The sequence below is a fragment of the Poeciliopsis prolifica genome, unplaced genomic scaffold (assembly GCF_027474105.1).
Source record: "Poeciliopsis prolifica strain line A6 unplaced genomic scaffold, Auburn_PproV2 SCAFFOLD031, whole genome shotgun sequence".
NCBI lineage: Eukaryota > Metazoa > Chordata > Actinopteri > Cyprinodontiformes > Poeciliidae > Poeciliopsis > Poeciliopsis prolifica.
The window spans coordinates 850,574-863,901 of NW_026562406.1; the positions used below are offsets into that span (position 1 = coordinate 850,574).

General features: G+C 39.8%; 1 protein-coding gene across 2 annotated transcripts in view; it reads left to right on the top strand.

Moving 5' to 3' along the window:
• The window catches only part of si:dkey-91m11.5 (PH_BCR_vertebrate and RhoGAP_Bcr domain-containing protein), a 49,884-nt gene extending 36,786 nt beyond the window's left edge, over positions 1-13,098 (top strand). For both annotated transcript variants that reach the window (XM_055050505.1, XM_055050506.1), the window contains exons 10-23: positions 2,120-2,285; positions 2,446-2,565; positions 3,309-3,384; positions 3,482-3,586; positions 3,678-3,752; positions 5,498-5,595; positions 5,700-5,831; positions 9,160-9,219; positions 9,630-9,739; positions 10,201-10,340; positions 10,457-10,591; positions 10,691-10,796; positions 11,602-11,761; positions 11,842-13,098. In XM_055050505.1, the coding sequence (XP_054906480.1) occupies positions 2,120-2,285; positions 2,446-2,565; positions 3,309-3,384; positions 3,482-3,586; positions 3,678-3,752; positions 5,498-5,595; positions 5,700-5,831; positions 9,160-9,219; positions 9,630-9,739; positions 10,201-10,340; positions 10,457-10,591; positions 10,691-10,796; positions 11,602-11,761; positions 11,842-11,931 (1,573 nt within the window). In that variant the 3' untranslated portion in view covers positions 11,932-13,098. The remainder of the gene's footprint in view (positions 1-2,119; positions 2,286-2,445; positions 2,566-3,308; positions 3,385-3,481; positions 3,587-3,677; positions 3,753-5,497; positions 5,596-5,699; positions 5,832-9,159; positions 9,220-9,629; positions 9,740-10,200; positions 10,341-10,456; positions 10,592-10,690; positions 10,797-11,601; positions 11,762-11,841) is intronic.
• Positions 13,099-13,328: the final 230 nt, after the last annotated feature.

Sequence of the window (13,328 nt, forward strand, 5' to 3'; positions counted from 1 at the left end):
GGCCGTCCGAAAAAAACCGAACTTGATTTGTTTTCTCATTGATGGAGTACCAGTGACTCCTGCTGGCGCAATAATGGTATTGCGCCAGCAGTACCAGTATTGCGCCACCAGGGGCCAGTCGTACTCCATCAACACTGACCAGAATGTGTTACTCAGCGGAGCTGAGTAACACAATAAAGGTTTTGCTGAATGACGATGTTTGTATTATTTCTAGCCAAAATTAATGAATGTTTGTACTCTAACCCACAAAACAAAATTATTAAAAAAAATAAAACTTAAAAATAAAATTGAGAGCCAAACGTATGGCAATGGCGTTACAGGTCACTTCGCCACGCCGCCACGCCCACCTGCTCCATAGAAGCTGGTCGGGTTGGAATCCTCAATACACCAATGTCTTCTGTGACTGGGCACAGTTCATGTTGATGAGGTCAAAGGGGTCAGATAGCGACCATTGACAGTAAAACATGACACTTCCTGTTCTCAGGGGCGTGGCCTAAGTGATGTCATCATTTGACCATAGGGTATTGTAGTAGACCCGATGATGATCAACAACAGTAATTTTGGTACCTGTGTGAGTTTGTGTAGGAGATATAACAGTTATTTTTTTACGGCGAGTAGGTGAACTTTGACCCCTGCTAACCCCCTTCAGCATACTCAAAAACTCACCGTTTAGATAACTTTAGATGAGACATGCCTTATGAACAGACTGACCGAGTTTGAAGCCGATCAATCAAAATCCCTAGGAGGAGATACATCAAATATGAAGGCTGTAAACGGCAAAAATGGGGTCAAAAACCGACTTGAATCCAAAATGGCCGACTTCCTGTGGGGTTTAGACCATGGCTCCAAGAGACTTTTTTGTACGTTGACAAGGTACACATGTGTACAAAGTTTCGTATTTGTAGGTTAAAGCATGGCTTGGGACTGATCATTTAAAGTTTTCTAGGGGGCGCTATAGAGAAATTAGGCTACGCCCACCAAATATTGTGATGGATTCCTGTCGAGGAGTGGATGAGGGTCCATCCTTATGAGTTTGCAGCAGCTGGGCCCGAAAATGTGGAATTGAGAGCCAAACGTATGGCGATGGCGTTACAGGTCACTTCGCCACGCCACCATGCCCACCTGCTCTATCGAAGCTGGTCGGGGTTGGAATCCTCAATACACCAACATGTTTTCTGTGTCTGGGCACAGTTTCATGTTGATGAGGTCAAAGGGGTCAGATAGCGACAGTTCACAGTAAAACATTACACTTCCTGTTCTCAGGGGGCGTGGCCTAAGTGATGTCATCATTCGACCATAGGGTATTGTAGGACACCCGATGATGATCAATCACAGAAACTTTGATGCTTCTGTGAGTTTCTGTGTAGGAGATATAGCAGTTTATTTATTTATGGCGAGTAGGTGAACTTGACCCTGCTAACCCCCTTCAGCATACTCAAAAACTCACCGTTTAGATAACTTTAGATGGGACATGCCTTATGAACAGACTGACCAAGTTTGACGTCGATCAATCAAAATCCATAGGAGGAGATAGATCAAATACAAAGGCTGTAAAGGCAAAAATCGGCAAAAATGGGGTCAAAATGGGAACTTCAATCAAAAATGGTTGACTTCCTGTGATACTTGCACTATGACATTAATTATAAATTTTGAGCGTCTTGGGGAGCTCTACAAGTGTACCAAATTTCATGTCTCTACGATAAAGTAAGTGAATAGCAGAGGGTAAAAAAGGGTGTTTTTCCAATTCTAGGTGGCGCCGTAGAGACATTTCTGTTGCAATTTTTGCGACGACTTTAAAATACGTAAATTTTAAACAGGCTTAAGGCCTCCGCCAAGTTTGGTGAGTTTTTGAATATGATAAAGCCCCCAGAAAGCCAATTCATTTGGGTGGAAGAATAATAATAATAATAATAATAAACAATAGGAAAACAATAGGCCTTCGCAGCGCTTAGCTGCTCGGGCCTAATAAGAAACAGTACAGAAACAATAGGCCTTCGCAGCGCTTAGCTGCTCGGGCCTATAACTCAAGCATCAGTTCAAAACACATTTAATGAGGCACAGAAACACATTATCATGATGGGGAGCCTTGAGAAGTTTTAATATGTGTGTCGTCTTAAAGAAAAGGGCAACAGTATGACTGCAAATGGTACATCCCGCTGGCCGACGTGACCTTCCAAACCATTGATGACTGTGAGTCCAGTCCCATCCCTCTGGTCCAGGACGAGGAGATTGATGCGATGAAGATCAAGATTTCGCAGATCAAGAATGAAATCCAGAGAGAGAGGGTGAGGATAATTCAACCCACAAACACCAAAACACAAGCAGGTTTTGTGGAACAAAGGATTCAAAAACAGCATGAGGAACTTAAACAGTAGAGTGTGACTGGAGCAAAGCATCAAGTCTGCAGAGTGATAACTCTCTTCCTTTTTTTTTTTTCATCTGTAGCGGACGACGAAAGGAGCTAAAGTCATAGAGCGGCTGAAGAAGAAGTTGTCTGAGCAAGAGTCGCTGCTGCTGCTCATGTCCCCCAACATGGCATTCAGAGTGGCCAACAGAAACGGCAAAGTGGGTCACACTCGCTACTAACCCATTAACCATGACGTTGCACCAATTAAAAAAAAAAAAAACTTTATTTGATTCAAAAGTTTTTACGCAAAGTTGAATTTCACAAAGCTGCAACAGGAACACATTTTTTTTTACATTCTCTACTGGGAGAAATGTTGAAGAAGACGATGGGAAATGGAGGGACGATGGTGGTTTGTTTCTGGAGATTTTTGGACAAGGGGCAGCTGTATCAACCAGAGCTGTCACTGCATCACACAGTTTATAAAAGTCGTGTGTCATTCCAACATGATGAATCTTCAGCTCTTCTTTAAAATTTCTGACTACAATTTCCCCAAAACGCTGCATAAATAGCCACTTCCAAGTAGGCAGGGCTTGTGTCTCCAAAACCTGAATAACATGTCAATGTCTCCTCTGATTGGCTGAGGGCCGTGGATAAATTAAGAACATATATAATCTAACTGTTTGTTTCTGCCGCCATCACGATTTTTAATGAGTTGTTGCGTGAACAAGGTTATTTACATGAGATTTTATTTTAATTTCTTATTTAATGGAAACACTGCAATTTTGAAATTTAGGTTTTTTTTCAACAGTAGTAGAATATAGACAAAGTTTTGTAAGGAAATCAGCTACTGACAGGGGTTTAAAACACCTCTGTGTTTATCTGTTGAAGATTTCAGGTGACAATGTTTTAAGTTTAGCTTCTGCCTCCATGACGACTGTTTTTCCTGCTTTTTGTCTTTCAGGGATTCACATTTCTCATCTCCTCTGATTACGAGCGGGCAGAGTGGAGGGAGATAATTCGCGAGCAGCAGAAGAAGTGTAAGTTTCATTCTGTTTTTTAAACCTTTTTTTTTTTGTTGGCCTTTAGCAGCTGTGATCTCACTTCTCTCTCTTGCCCCAAAATGGCATCTTTCAGGCTTTAAGAGCTTCTCCTTGACCTCTCTGGAGCTGCAGATGCTCACAAACTCATGCGTGAAGCTCCAAACTGTTCACTCTATCCCAATGACCATGAATAAGGAAGGTGAGGCACCCACTTTGCCGCTTTTCATCCAGTTCATTTGAATAAACAATGCTTTGTATTTCTGTCATTAACCTAAATTCCTTCTACACAGATGACGAATCTTCTGGCTTGTACGGCTTCCTGAACGTCATCGTCCACTCTGCCTCTGGACTCAAGCAAAGCTTGAGTAAGCAGTCCTTATCTTTTGTATTTGATCAGAGATCATGATCCCTGATGATTTCGCTTTTGGTGTTGCTCTCTGTGGAACTGCCAGCTGGGAGGGGAACAGGTGGGGTCAGTCAGGAACGCTGTGTACAAGCTGCCTTTCTCCATATCACAAAAAGCTATTTGTGTCAGAGATGCTGTCTGACAGACTGAGACTGAGAGTAGACGAGTAAAAACAAGACAGGAACAGAGATTGCTGTTTGTCCAGAGGCATCACGCTGCCTCAGAGACACTTCAACAGTGTAGCACAGAGGCAGCAAACTCATTTTATTTTGGTTCATATCAAGATCATAAGGGTTCTCAAAGGGCCAGGCTGTATTGATAAAACCTATTAATAAACTGCTAAAATATTGAAAAATTGTTGTGGTCTGCATTTGATAGCTTCTTTTTAAAATCAAATGTAGTGAACATACTTTGACATTGGTCAGTCCCTGCAGGATTTTGCAGTTGTTTTAGTGATTTTTTTTTTCTTTTTCTTTTTTCTTTTTTTTTTTGCAATCAGATTTTGTTGTACTATTTAGCTATATTTGTGCTCACAAATGTAGCATATATCATTATTATAAATTATAATTCTAGTCTTGAGTTCAAGACAAGAACTTGAAGTAAGGCTGGTAGGGCTGTGAATCGATAACAGTGCATATCACTATAGACACAGGATCAGTATGAATAGATAATACACTGGATATAATATTCAATACTCAATTTATAGAATATTCACTGACCAGTGATGCAGAGCTGCACTGCATTCTGGGGGATGTAGGAAGAAGGTTTCATCTGCTCAACTTCTCTTCACTTGCGAAACAAAGTTGGTTTCATCACCGAAGTCAATCACTCTTTGGTTGCCTAGCAACAACCCGTTAAGTGACTTGTGCGGCAGCAGTTTCATGTTATTATAACTGCTTAAAAATGAAAAACAATGATGTGGAGCGAAAACTGTGGGAAGGACAAGAAAGGTGACAGAAGTTTGGCAGTATTTCAGATATTTAAAACAAAAACGAATTAATTATTGATTAATCACTAATCAATAATTAATTCGACCATATCATTATGGTGTGATATAAAATGCACATATCGTGATACGTTTTTCAACCAGGTTGTCAAGCAATTGGCAAACTCCTGCTGTGATGGCACGCCTTATGAGTTCATAATAGGAGCTACTTTTCAGTGAAACGTTGGTAAAAACGTTGTTAAAGGGCCAATAGAGGAGCCATGTTGTGGCAACTTCCTGAAGGTGGAGTCTCAGAAAGAGCAGGAGTTTCTTAAAGAGGCAGAGTCCCAATTCCTAATTGTTAAATTGGGAAGTAAATTTTATTTTAAGTCATATTTGGCATATGCAACCTTTTTATAACTACTGAATAAAAAGTTACTGGATTATGTTGTAAAATGGCACGATCTGCCTGGAAAACACGTAATACTTCCTCCTTTGTTTGTTTACACTGTCTTTTCCTCTTGTCGATCACATCATTTAAAAAGAATCTCTAGACTGTTTTAATAGAAAAAAAATCATTTCTGAATTGAATCACTAAACACTGAGATATTTTGATCTTTAACTTATGTGTCCCTATGGACATAGAGACCCACATAAAGCATTATAGGGGGCAGATTTGGCCCTTGTGCCACTACACGTGGTGTAGTGTGTGTCTCAGCCAGATGATTAACACAGATCCTTAGTGCTTTAGTTTCACTTTGACGCTGTTCCGCTTTTAGATCTCTACTGCTCCCTGGAGGTGGATTCCTATGGCTACTTCGTCAACAAAGCCAAGACCCGTGTGCACAGAGACTCCACAGAGCCCAACTGGAACGAGGTGAGGCTGCTTTCCAGAAATGCATAGCAAATCAGTCATTTAAGTAAGCCTCATGAAAGGGGATAAGGCTTACATAATTTGATTTGCACTGTTTCCACTGCAAGGAGTTTGAGATTGAGTTGGAGGGCTCTCAGACCCTGAGGCTGCTGTGCTATGAGAAGTGCTGCGCCAAAACCAAGCAGAGCAAAGAGGAGGGAGAGATGACGGACAAGATTGTGGCCAAAGGACAAATAAAGGTAGAAGAGAGTAAAGCAAGTTACAAGAAGTGGTTTCAGTGATTTGCTGGGGATTCAGACTGCACTGATTTACTTCCACTAGATTTTTTGGGACTTATGGAATCACAGCTCCCCAAAATGGCTTCTAAATATTATTGAAATGCATTTTATTGAAAATTAGCTTTGATTGTCTCATGCAGTGTAAAATGCATATGAATTACTGATGTGGGACCACTTTTTTCAGGGTGGGGGTTATAAAATCCTTCTTACAGTTTTCCAGACGATACTGGAACACACAAATTGCAAAAGGGTTTTTTTGTACTGTTGTAACCATTAAACAATCTCCCCTTCAGTTCAACCTTATAAGTGGAGATATATTGTTGATGTTACTATTATAAAATAACTTTCAATTAAGTATTGACCAAGATCAATGTAATTTTTACAGGTGGTGGAGCGTTGTTATTAGCAGCTGCTGAAACTAACTCAAAAGTTACTTGTAACTTAGTTACTTTCCAAATCAAGTAGTCAGCAATCTAAGTCATTTTTTCAAGGAGTAATCAGTAATCCGACTAAAGTTACTTTTTCAAAGTAACTATGCCATCACTGCTCATATATGAACAGTCATATTAACATAAAGACCTGAATTTTTTCATAAATATCATTATATAGGAATTATATAAGTAAAAGACAAACAAAACAAATTAAGCTTCACCTCTTTGGCAGTATTAACTCCAGAGGAATAAAGATTATTTCTATACAGCTTTTTATCACACAAAAACTTTTGTCATCTGGTCAATAAATAAGATAGCACTTGTTGTACCAAAGATTGTTTTTATTTCTGTTAAATTTGTCAAACTAAAACAAATTTTAAACAAAATTGTCCAACTGTACCAACTTCCCATGGTTACGAGTTATATTTAAACTGTGCAAATGGCCCCTGGGCCGCAATTTGGATGCCCCTGCTCCAGTCTCGAGATGGCAGTTGTTCTACGTTGGCGTCTTTGTCGGCTAATCCCCCCTTCAAGGGCCTTTTGCTGCTTTACAAGAAGTGAGTCATGAGGCTGCTGCAGGGTCAGCGGCGCTCGACCTCCTGATTGAGTGTTGTGACAGAGGCTGGATTAGACTTCGGGTCGACCAAATGTGGCTCCTGGCATCGCTCTGCTGAAGGGCGAGATAGTGGTTGCTTGTTGATCAGCCGACAAAGGGATTTTCCTGCTGGGGACAGGTGGGTCAAACCACAGGAGAGCCTCCAAAGAGAGGAGCCTCAAGGGCGAAAAGGAACTTTCATTCTCATATTTTGTGGTTCTGTTTGGATAGCGGTAAAAGCAATAATAAAAACTACTTATTGCTTCTTTTTCACTGCAATCTTAGCCCTGCAAACACAAAAGCTGCTCTTAAAACAACATTCCCGTTTGTATCACGCTTCTTTAGGACATTCTCAGTCTCTGGGAGACACAACCAGTTGTAAGGTTTAAATTAGGTCTGAAACGATTAATCATGATAAATCGATTATTCAAATGAATTTCAACTAATTTAGTCATCAATTAATCAATAACTAGAGTATAGACTCAAAACAAGGCGATGCTATTTGCTGAAAGAACACACTCGGAGCAGTAATTAAGTCAAAACTGCTAAAAAATGTATATATTTTTTATTCTAAATTAAAACAACAAAACCTTCTTGTAAATGTTTTCTACCCAGAACTCATCTGGTGGTATAGTTGTAGCTTCACTCTGTTCAAAGTCTGTAAAAAAAAAAAAATCTTTGCTATCCAATTATTAGCTGGTGAAAATAATAATAAATCAGTGTGTATTGATGTTATATTAAGCTTTTCACATGGTGATGAAGTATTTTTTAGCTATTGATGAATCCTTTGCAAAACAAAGTTCAAGTTGTCACTAAAGGAATAGGTTGTCATTACATTTTACAAAATGCAAAGTTTACAATTTTAAAAAGGAACTGAATTATCCCTTGTATTTTCATCTTTTAATATATTTCTAATATTGCATTGAAAAGTCTTAAATGGTTAAATTAAAAATCAGCATAATGTGCCATTCTTTTTTTAAATCTTCTATTAACCATCAGATTAATTGCTAGAATAATCGATTACCAAAATAATTATTAGTTGCATCTCTAGTAGAGCTGGTAGGTTTGCAGGACATCTTTTTCCCCTTACAAAAATGCTAATTTAATGTTTAAAAGTTGGACTTAATGCAGTTCTTTAGATCTCTCAGAGATGGGGCAAGTGCTCAAGGGTCAAAGGTCACTCGCACTAATATGTGCTTGGTCTAAGAGGATCCTGTGCATCTACCTGAGATTCCTCCAGCCAGAAGTCTTCACAGCAGCAGGCGAGAGCACGTTGGTAAGAAAGGGTAGGAGGGGATTCTCCTCGTTAATCCTACAAATCCATCTGGGAAGTAGAACAACACGGAGGTGAGCGTTGTTGGCCAGGCTGCGCGGCGGTGTGTTGCTTTGCTGAAAGCGGTGAGAGTCCAAGGCCAGCTGGACAAGAGGATGCCACTGAAAGTCGTGTCAAGAGTTCAGGAAGACAATCGAGATTCGTCAAGACCAAATCGATGGCTCGTTTTTCAGGGATTGAGGCCTTTCTGCTCCTGTTAGTGCCCCGGTTTACAGACTAGTTGGGTTTCATAGGAAAGTACCGCTTTCTTGTTGGTCAGTTGGAGACTAAACGTAAAACGGTAATGCCAGAAAAGATGCAAGACAGTAATCTGAATGAAGAGGAAAGCTTGGACTGGGCCATCGGCGGGTTTGAAGGCGAGGGAGACCCGGCGGTGAGGAAAGCTTCGGGTTCAGGGTCGCGCCTGTGGGACAGGGTCCGCAACAGTCTGCTCAAACCAAAGGTAAAGAGTTGGAGGTGGGGTATATCAATACGGTGAACAGTGACTAGTTGTTTCCTGTTTGACCTCCATTACGGTTCTGTTTCTTTATTTCCTGGGTTTGATTATCTTTGAGGTTGAGCTGAGAGCTCTCTATCGCCACTGGTTGTTTTTTTATGTTATGTAAGTAAATAGATTTTCTTTCTGTGGGCAGCGGATTATTGGAATGAGATTTGAAGGTTTCTTGGGTGAAAGAACATCTGCCACATTGCGCAGGCACAGAGCTTAGCAGCAGAGACATGATGGTCTCTCATTAGCGATTCTCCTAATTATTCATCATTTAACATTCCCATGGCTAAATTACACCCCTTGCCTGGGTCGTTGTGTCAGATTGAGTGACTGATTCCATTGTACCACATTATTAATACAAGAATAGCTTTTTTTTAAAAGTGGAACATGATCTAATCAATCTAATCTCATAGAATAAGTCTGTTTTGTTTCTCTTTTCGTAGTTGGATCCTCAAACTCTGCAGAATAAAGACTGGCAGAGGACAGTGATTGCTGTGAACGGGGTAAGTTGTATTCCAAATGAGGATTATGCAAAGCTGGAGTTGACTATAAAATGTGGGCATTATTTGTAAAATTGCAATAATTATAAAATCATGTTTAGTTTTTCTTTTTTTTTTAAATCACCATGATTCCTTAGAATAACCTTGAAGTAACTAAGCGGGAAATATCTACACATTACAGAAGAAATGTTTGACCAGTCACCAGGGCGTTGCTACAGTTAGCTATCAGAAGCTACTGTAATTTAAATTGGGTTTTATTTTAAGAAACGACTCCTTATATAAAAATCGATGGTCTTGCTGATTTCCTGTGGCCTGGGTGGATGGGCTTCAGCGGAAGATACTCAGGTCTGCTGTCAGGCGGTTAATCTCATGTTACCAAATGGTCATCAGCTGCTTTCTCTGACCCGATGTAGATCGAGGTGAAGCTGTCGATGAGGTTCACCAGCAGGGAGTTCAGCTTGAAGCGAATGCCGTCACGGAAACAGTCTGGAGTCTTCGGAGTGAAAATCCACGTAGTCACAAAGTAGGTGTCTGATATGATGTTGAAATGATTTTCAGTTTGTTTGTTTGAGAGGATCCCCATTAGACTCTACTGCAGTAGAGACTGTTCTTCCTGGGGCCACACTTCAAATGTTGCAATAAATCATACGTTTACAAACCTTACAAAAAGAAGACAGAAGAAATACTTTAAGACACAAGCAAAATCAAAAGACAAAATTCAAATGAACCTCCTCAACAATTTTGAGTTTTCACAAACATTGCAAAAAGACATCACATAAAAACAGAAACAAAACACAAAATTTTGATGAGGAAAATGATGAACAAACTGTGAAAATCTTCTCTTTAAAGATAAATTCATCCAATCCATCAGTTGATCTTCCATGTGTCAGAGACGCGACATACACCGATAAAAAGAGATTTGCTATATTTTTATAATCTGCCTCGTAAAGCTTTGGGTTTTTTGTGCGTCTCTGTTGTGATTAGGCGCGAACGCTCCAAAGTCCCGCTCATCGTTCGCCAGTGTGTGGAGGAGATCGAGAGACGTGGGATGGACGAAGTGGGGATATACAGAGTGTCCGGTGTTGCTACCGACATCCAGGCCTTGAAAGCTGCTTTTGACTCAAGTTAGTTTGGCTTAAGTTACAATACAGACATTATGGCAGGATAAGAAGAACCATTCTTTTAAACTACCACAAATTGTAAGTTGGCCAAGTTGCGGCTTTTCTCGTGCGTTCCGCAGACAATAAGGACGTGTGTGTGATGATGAGGGAGATGGACGTAAACGCCATCGCTGGAACGCTGAAGCTGTATTTCCGCGAGCTGCCGGAGCCTCTCTTCACTGACGAGTTGTATCCCAACTTCGCCGGAGGGATCGGTCAGTCGTCACCCTGTTATGTCTTCGCCACTCGTTGGTCGCTCTTAGACAAGTTTGTGTTCTGACGGCTGCGAATCCACCTTTGCCTCTGTCTTCCAGCTCTCTCAGACAATGTGGCGAAGGAGAGCTGCATGCTCAACCTGCTGCTGTCTCTGCCAGAGCCAAATCTGGTGACGTTCATCTTTCTGCTAGATCACCTGAAGAGGTAAATAAATGGCCGCTAAAATGAAGACATGCCACTATGAGATTCTTAAAATAAATATGGAAAATATGATATAATCACTTTTATTTACAACTACAAGTGAAGGAGCCATTTTTTTAACTAGGCAGAGGAGAGGCTTTGTTGTATTACCAAAGAAACACCAAATAAACCTAATAAATAAATAAACATAAAATTTCTGCTGCAGTTTTGACCTGCATTTGGCTTTAGGATCAGTAAAGTATTTTTGAATGTTAATGTATTTGAATTGTTACTCTGAAGTGCAGACATATGCCGCCAACAACTGTGTCATCATAAATATCCCACTTTCCATTAGCGAGACATGCATGTCTCACCTTTTTCCACATAATCAGTTTATGATTTATCAATGAGGATTTAACTGCACTCTGCTGACATGAGCTGTCATTTTGCATACATTAATAGATATTTTGCACAGCGGCTACATGAACTGATTGATTGATTGCATCAACATATTCTCAATTTAAATAAATGTCAAGAAAACAATCCATATTATTTTACAGTCATAGAAAGTGACAGATGTACCTTAACAGTTGAAATGTCATCATTGGGATGTAGTGGTAATGTCTTATTTTAGTGACTCAACAGGCAATTTGTTGAGAGAAAAGTGGGTTTTATTTAAAAATTTCTTTCGTTTTTACTCTCTTTTTGTCTTTTTTTAATGTAAACAAAATTGGATTTCAAAATTACTAATCTACTGCGAAAACCAATGGAATTACAAACTGGGATGTGTTTGAGTCTCTAAAACCCCACGATGGCTTTGTTTGTACAGGGTGGCTGAAAATGAGAGCATCAACAAAATGTCTTTGCACAATCTGGCTACTGTTTTCGGCCCCACTTTGCTTCGACCTTCGGAAAAAGACAGCAAACTCCCGTCCACCTCCCAGCCCATCTCCATGAACGACAGCTGGTCTCTTGAGGTCATGGCTCAGGTAAAGCCCATTCCGTCAAATCACGTCGCTGTACGGTTTGGAATATTTGCGTGACCGTCTCCTTGTGTTTCTTTTTGAAGGTTCAGGTCCTTCTCTATTTCCTTCAGCTGGAGAGCATTCCAGCCCCCGACAGCAAGCGGCAAAGCCTCCTCTTCTCTACGGAAGTATGACAGGAACACGACGAACCTGGACCGTAATGACCCCTATCCGAGGAAGAATGTCCAGCTCCCGTTGCCTCTACTTATGTTAGCCACCAGGAGGCGCCATCACCCTCTGTTAAAACTGAAAACAACCACCGCAATCAAAGCCATTTCTTTGGGAGCTGAACTTGTGGTCTGTTTACGTAAACCTGCTGTGTCAGAAAAAAGACTTCCCTTTAAGATCTATAGGTGAAATATATCATTCCTTTATTTTTGAAATTTAATTTAAATCTGAAGAAGCAATATTTCCTGTGCTTTGTTCTGTCTGTGTGCACATTATCACCATATTCACACTGGAGTTTTTTTTCTTTTTGCTGTTTCTGGATTTTTATAAGATTTATTTCTGGCTGTGGTTGGTTTATGAAGAGACATATTTTTCTTGTGTTTGTGTGTGCATATATACCCTCACCCGCCCACCCAGTTTAAATTCACCTGTGCCAACCTTCCCATCTGATGACCAATAGAGTTTTTCTGTCCTCCTCATGTTTACACCGTCTAAATTTTGTACAGAGACTAAAGCTGTAGGCAGCACACAACATGCAGGCATGTTGAGTCAACCGGTCAATGTTTTGTTGTTTTCTGTGAATTTCTGTGTCTTGTTTTTTTTCCCCAGATGAGCTACAGGATGGATATGAGTGTTTTTGTTTTCTTTTTTTGTTGTTCTTTTTTTTTTTTGAAGAAAAATCATTCCAGGAAATCGACCCTAACACTTTACTCTGCCTAACGTAGAATGTATGCCATTGCTGTGTGTAATGTTAACTACAAAGCCATCTTTTTGTCTGCATTCCAGGACTGTTCCCCTTTCGTTTTTATTTTTTTTTTATTTTATTTTTTTTTTTTTTGTTTTTGCGAGCTGAACTTCTTATGTTGCACTCCTTCAGCCACAGTTGTAGAAGTAACGGCATTTTCTGGAAACACTAACTATTTATCTGTAGGACAATCAAAGCACCCAGCCTCCCTCGCAGTTCTCACAGAAGTCTTTGGTGAAAAAAAAAATGCAAATCTCTACAACTAGTCAGACACAAACTGTAATCTTAAAAGCTTTTGATTCATGTTAAACAAGCAATAATTCTTAGTGATGCTTAGGATTTCCTTGTACCATATGTTTGATTTATGTAAATAAAAACTTCAAAATTATTTTTTATTTTGCAGGTGTCTAAATGAATAAATGCATCACATCATGTGTACAATGTCTGGGTGAACTCGTAACAGCCTTTGTCAGCTTTTCTTACAATCCCAGTACAAAACTTAAGCATTTTTCTTTTCAAGGAAATTTTTTTCGGGGGAATGTTTTCTATTTTATTGGCCTAGAAAATTTTTGAAGCCTATTCCTAATAATAAAAAATCTTTTGATGCATTTAGCTAAC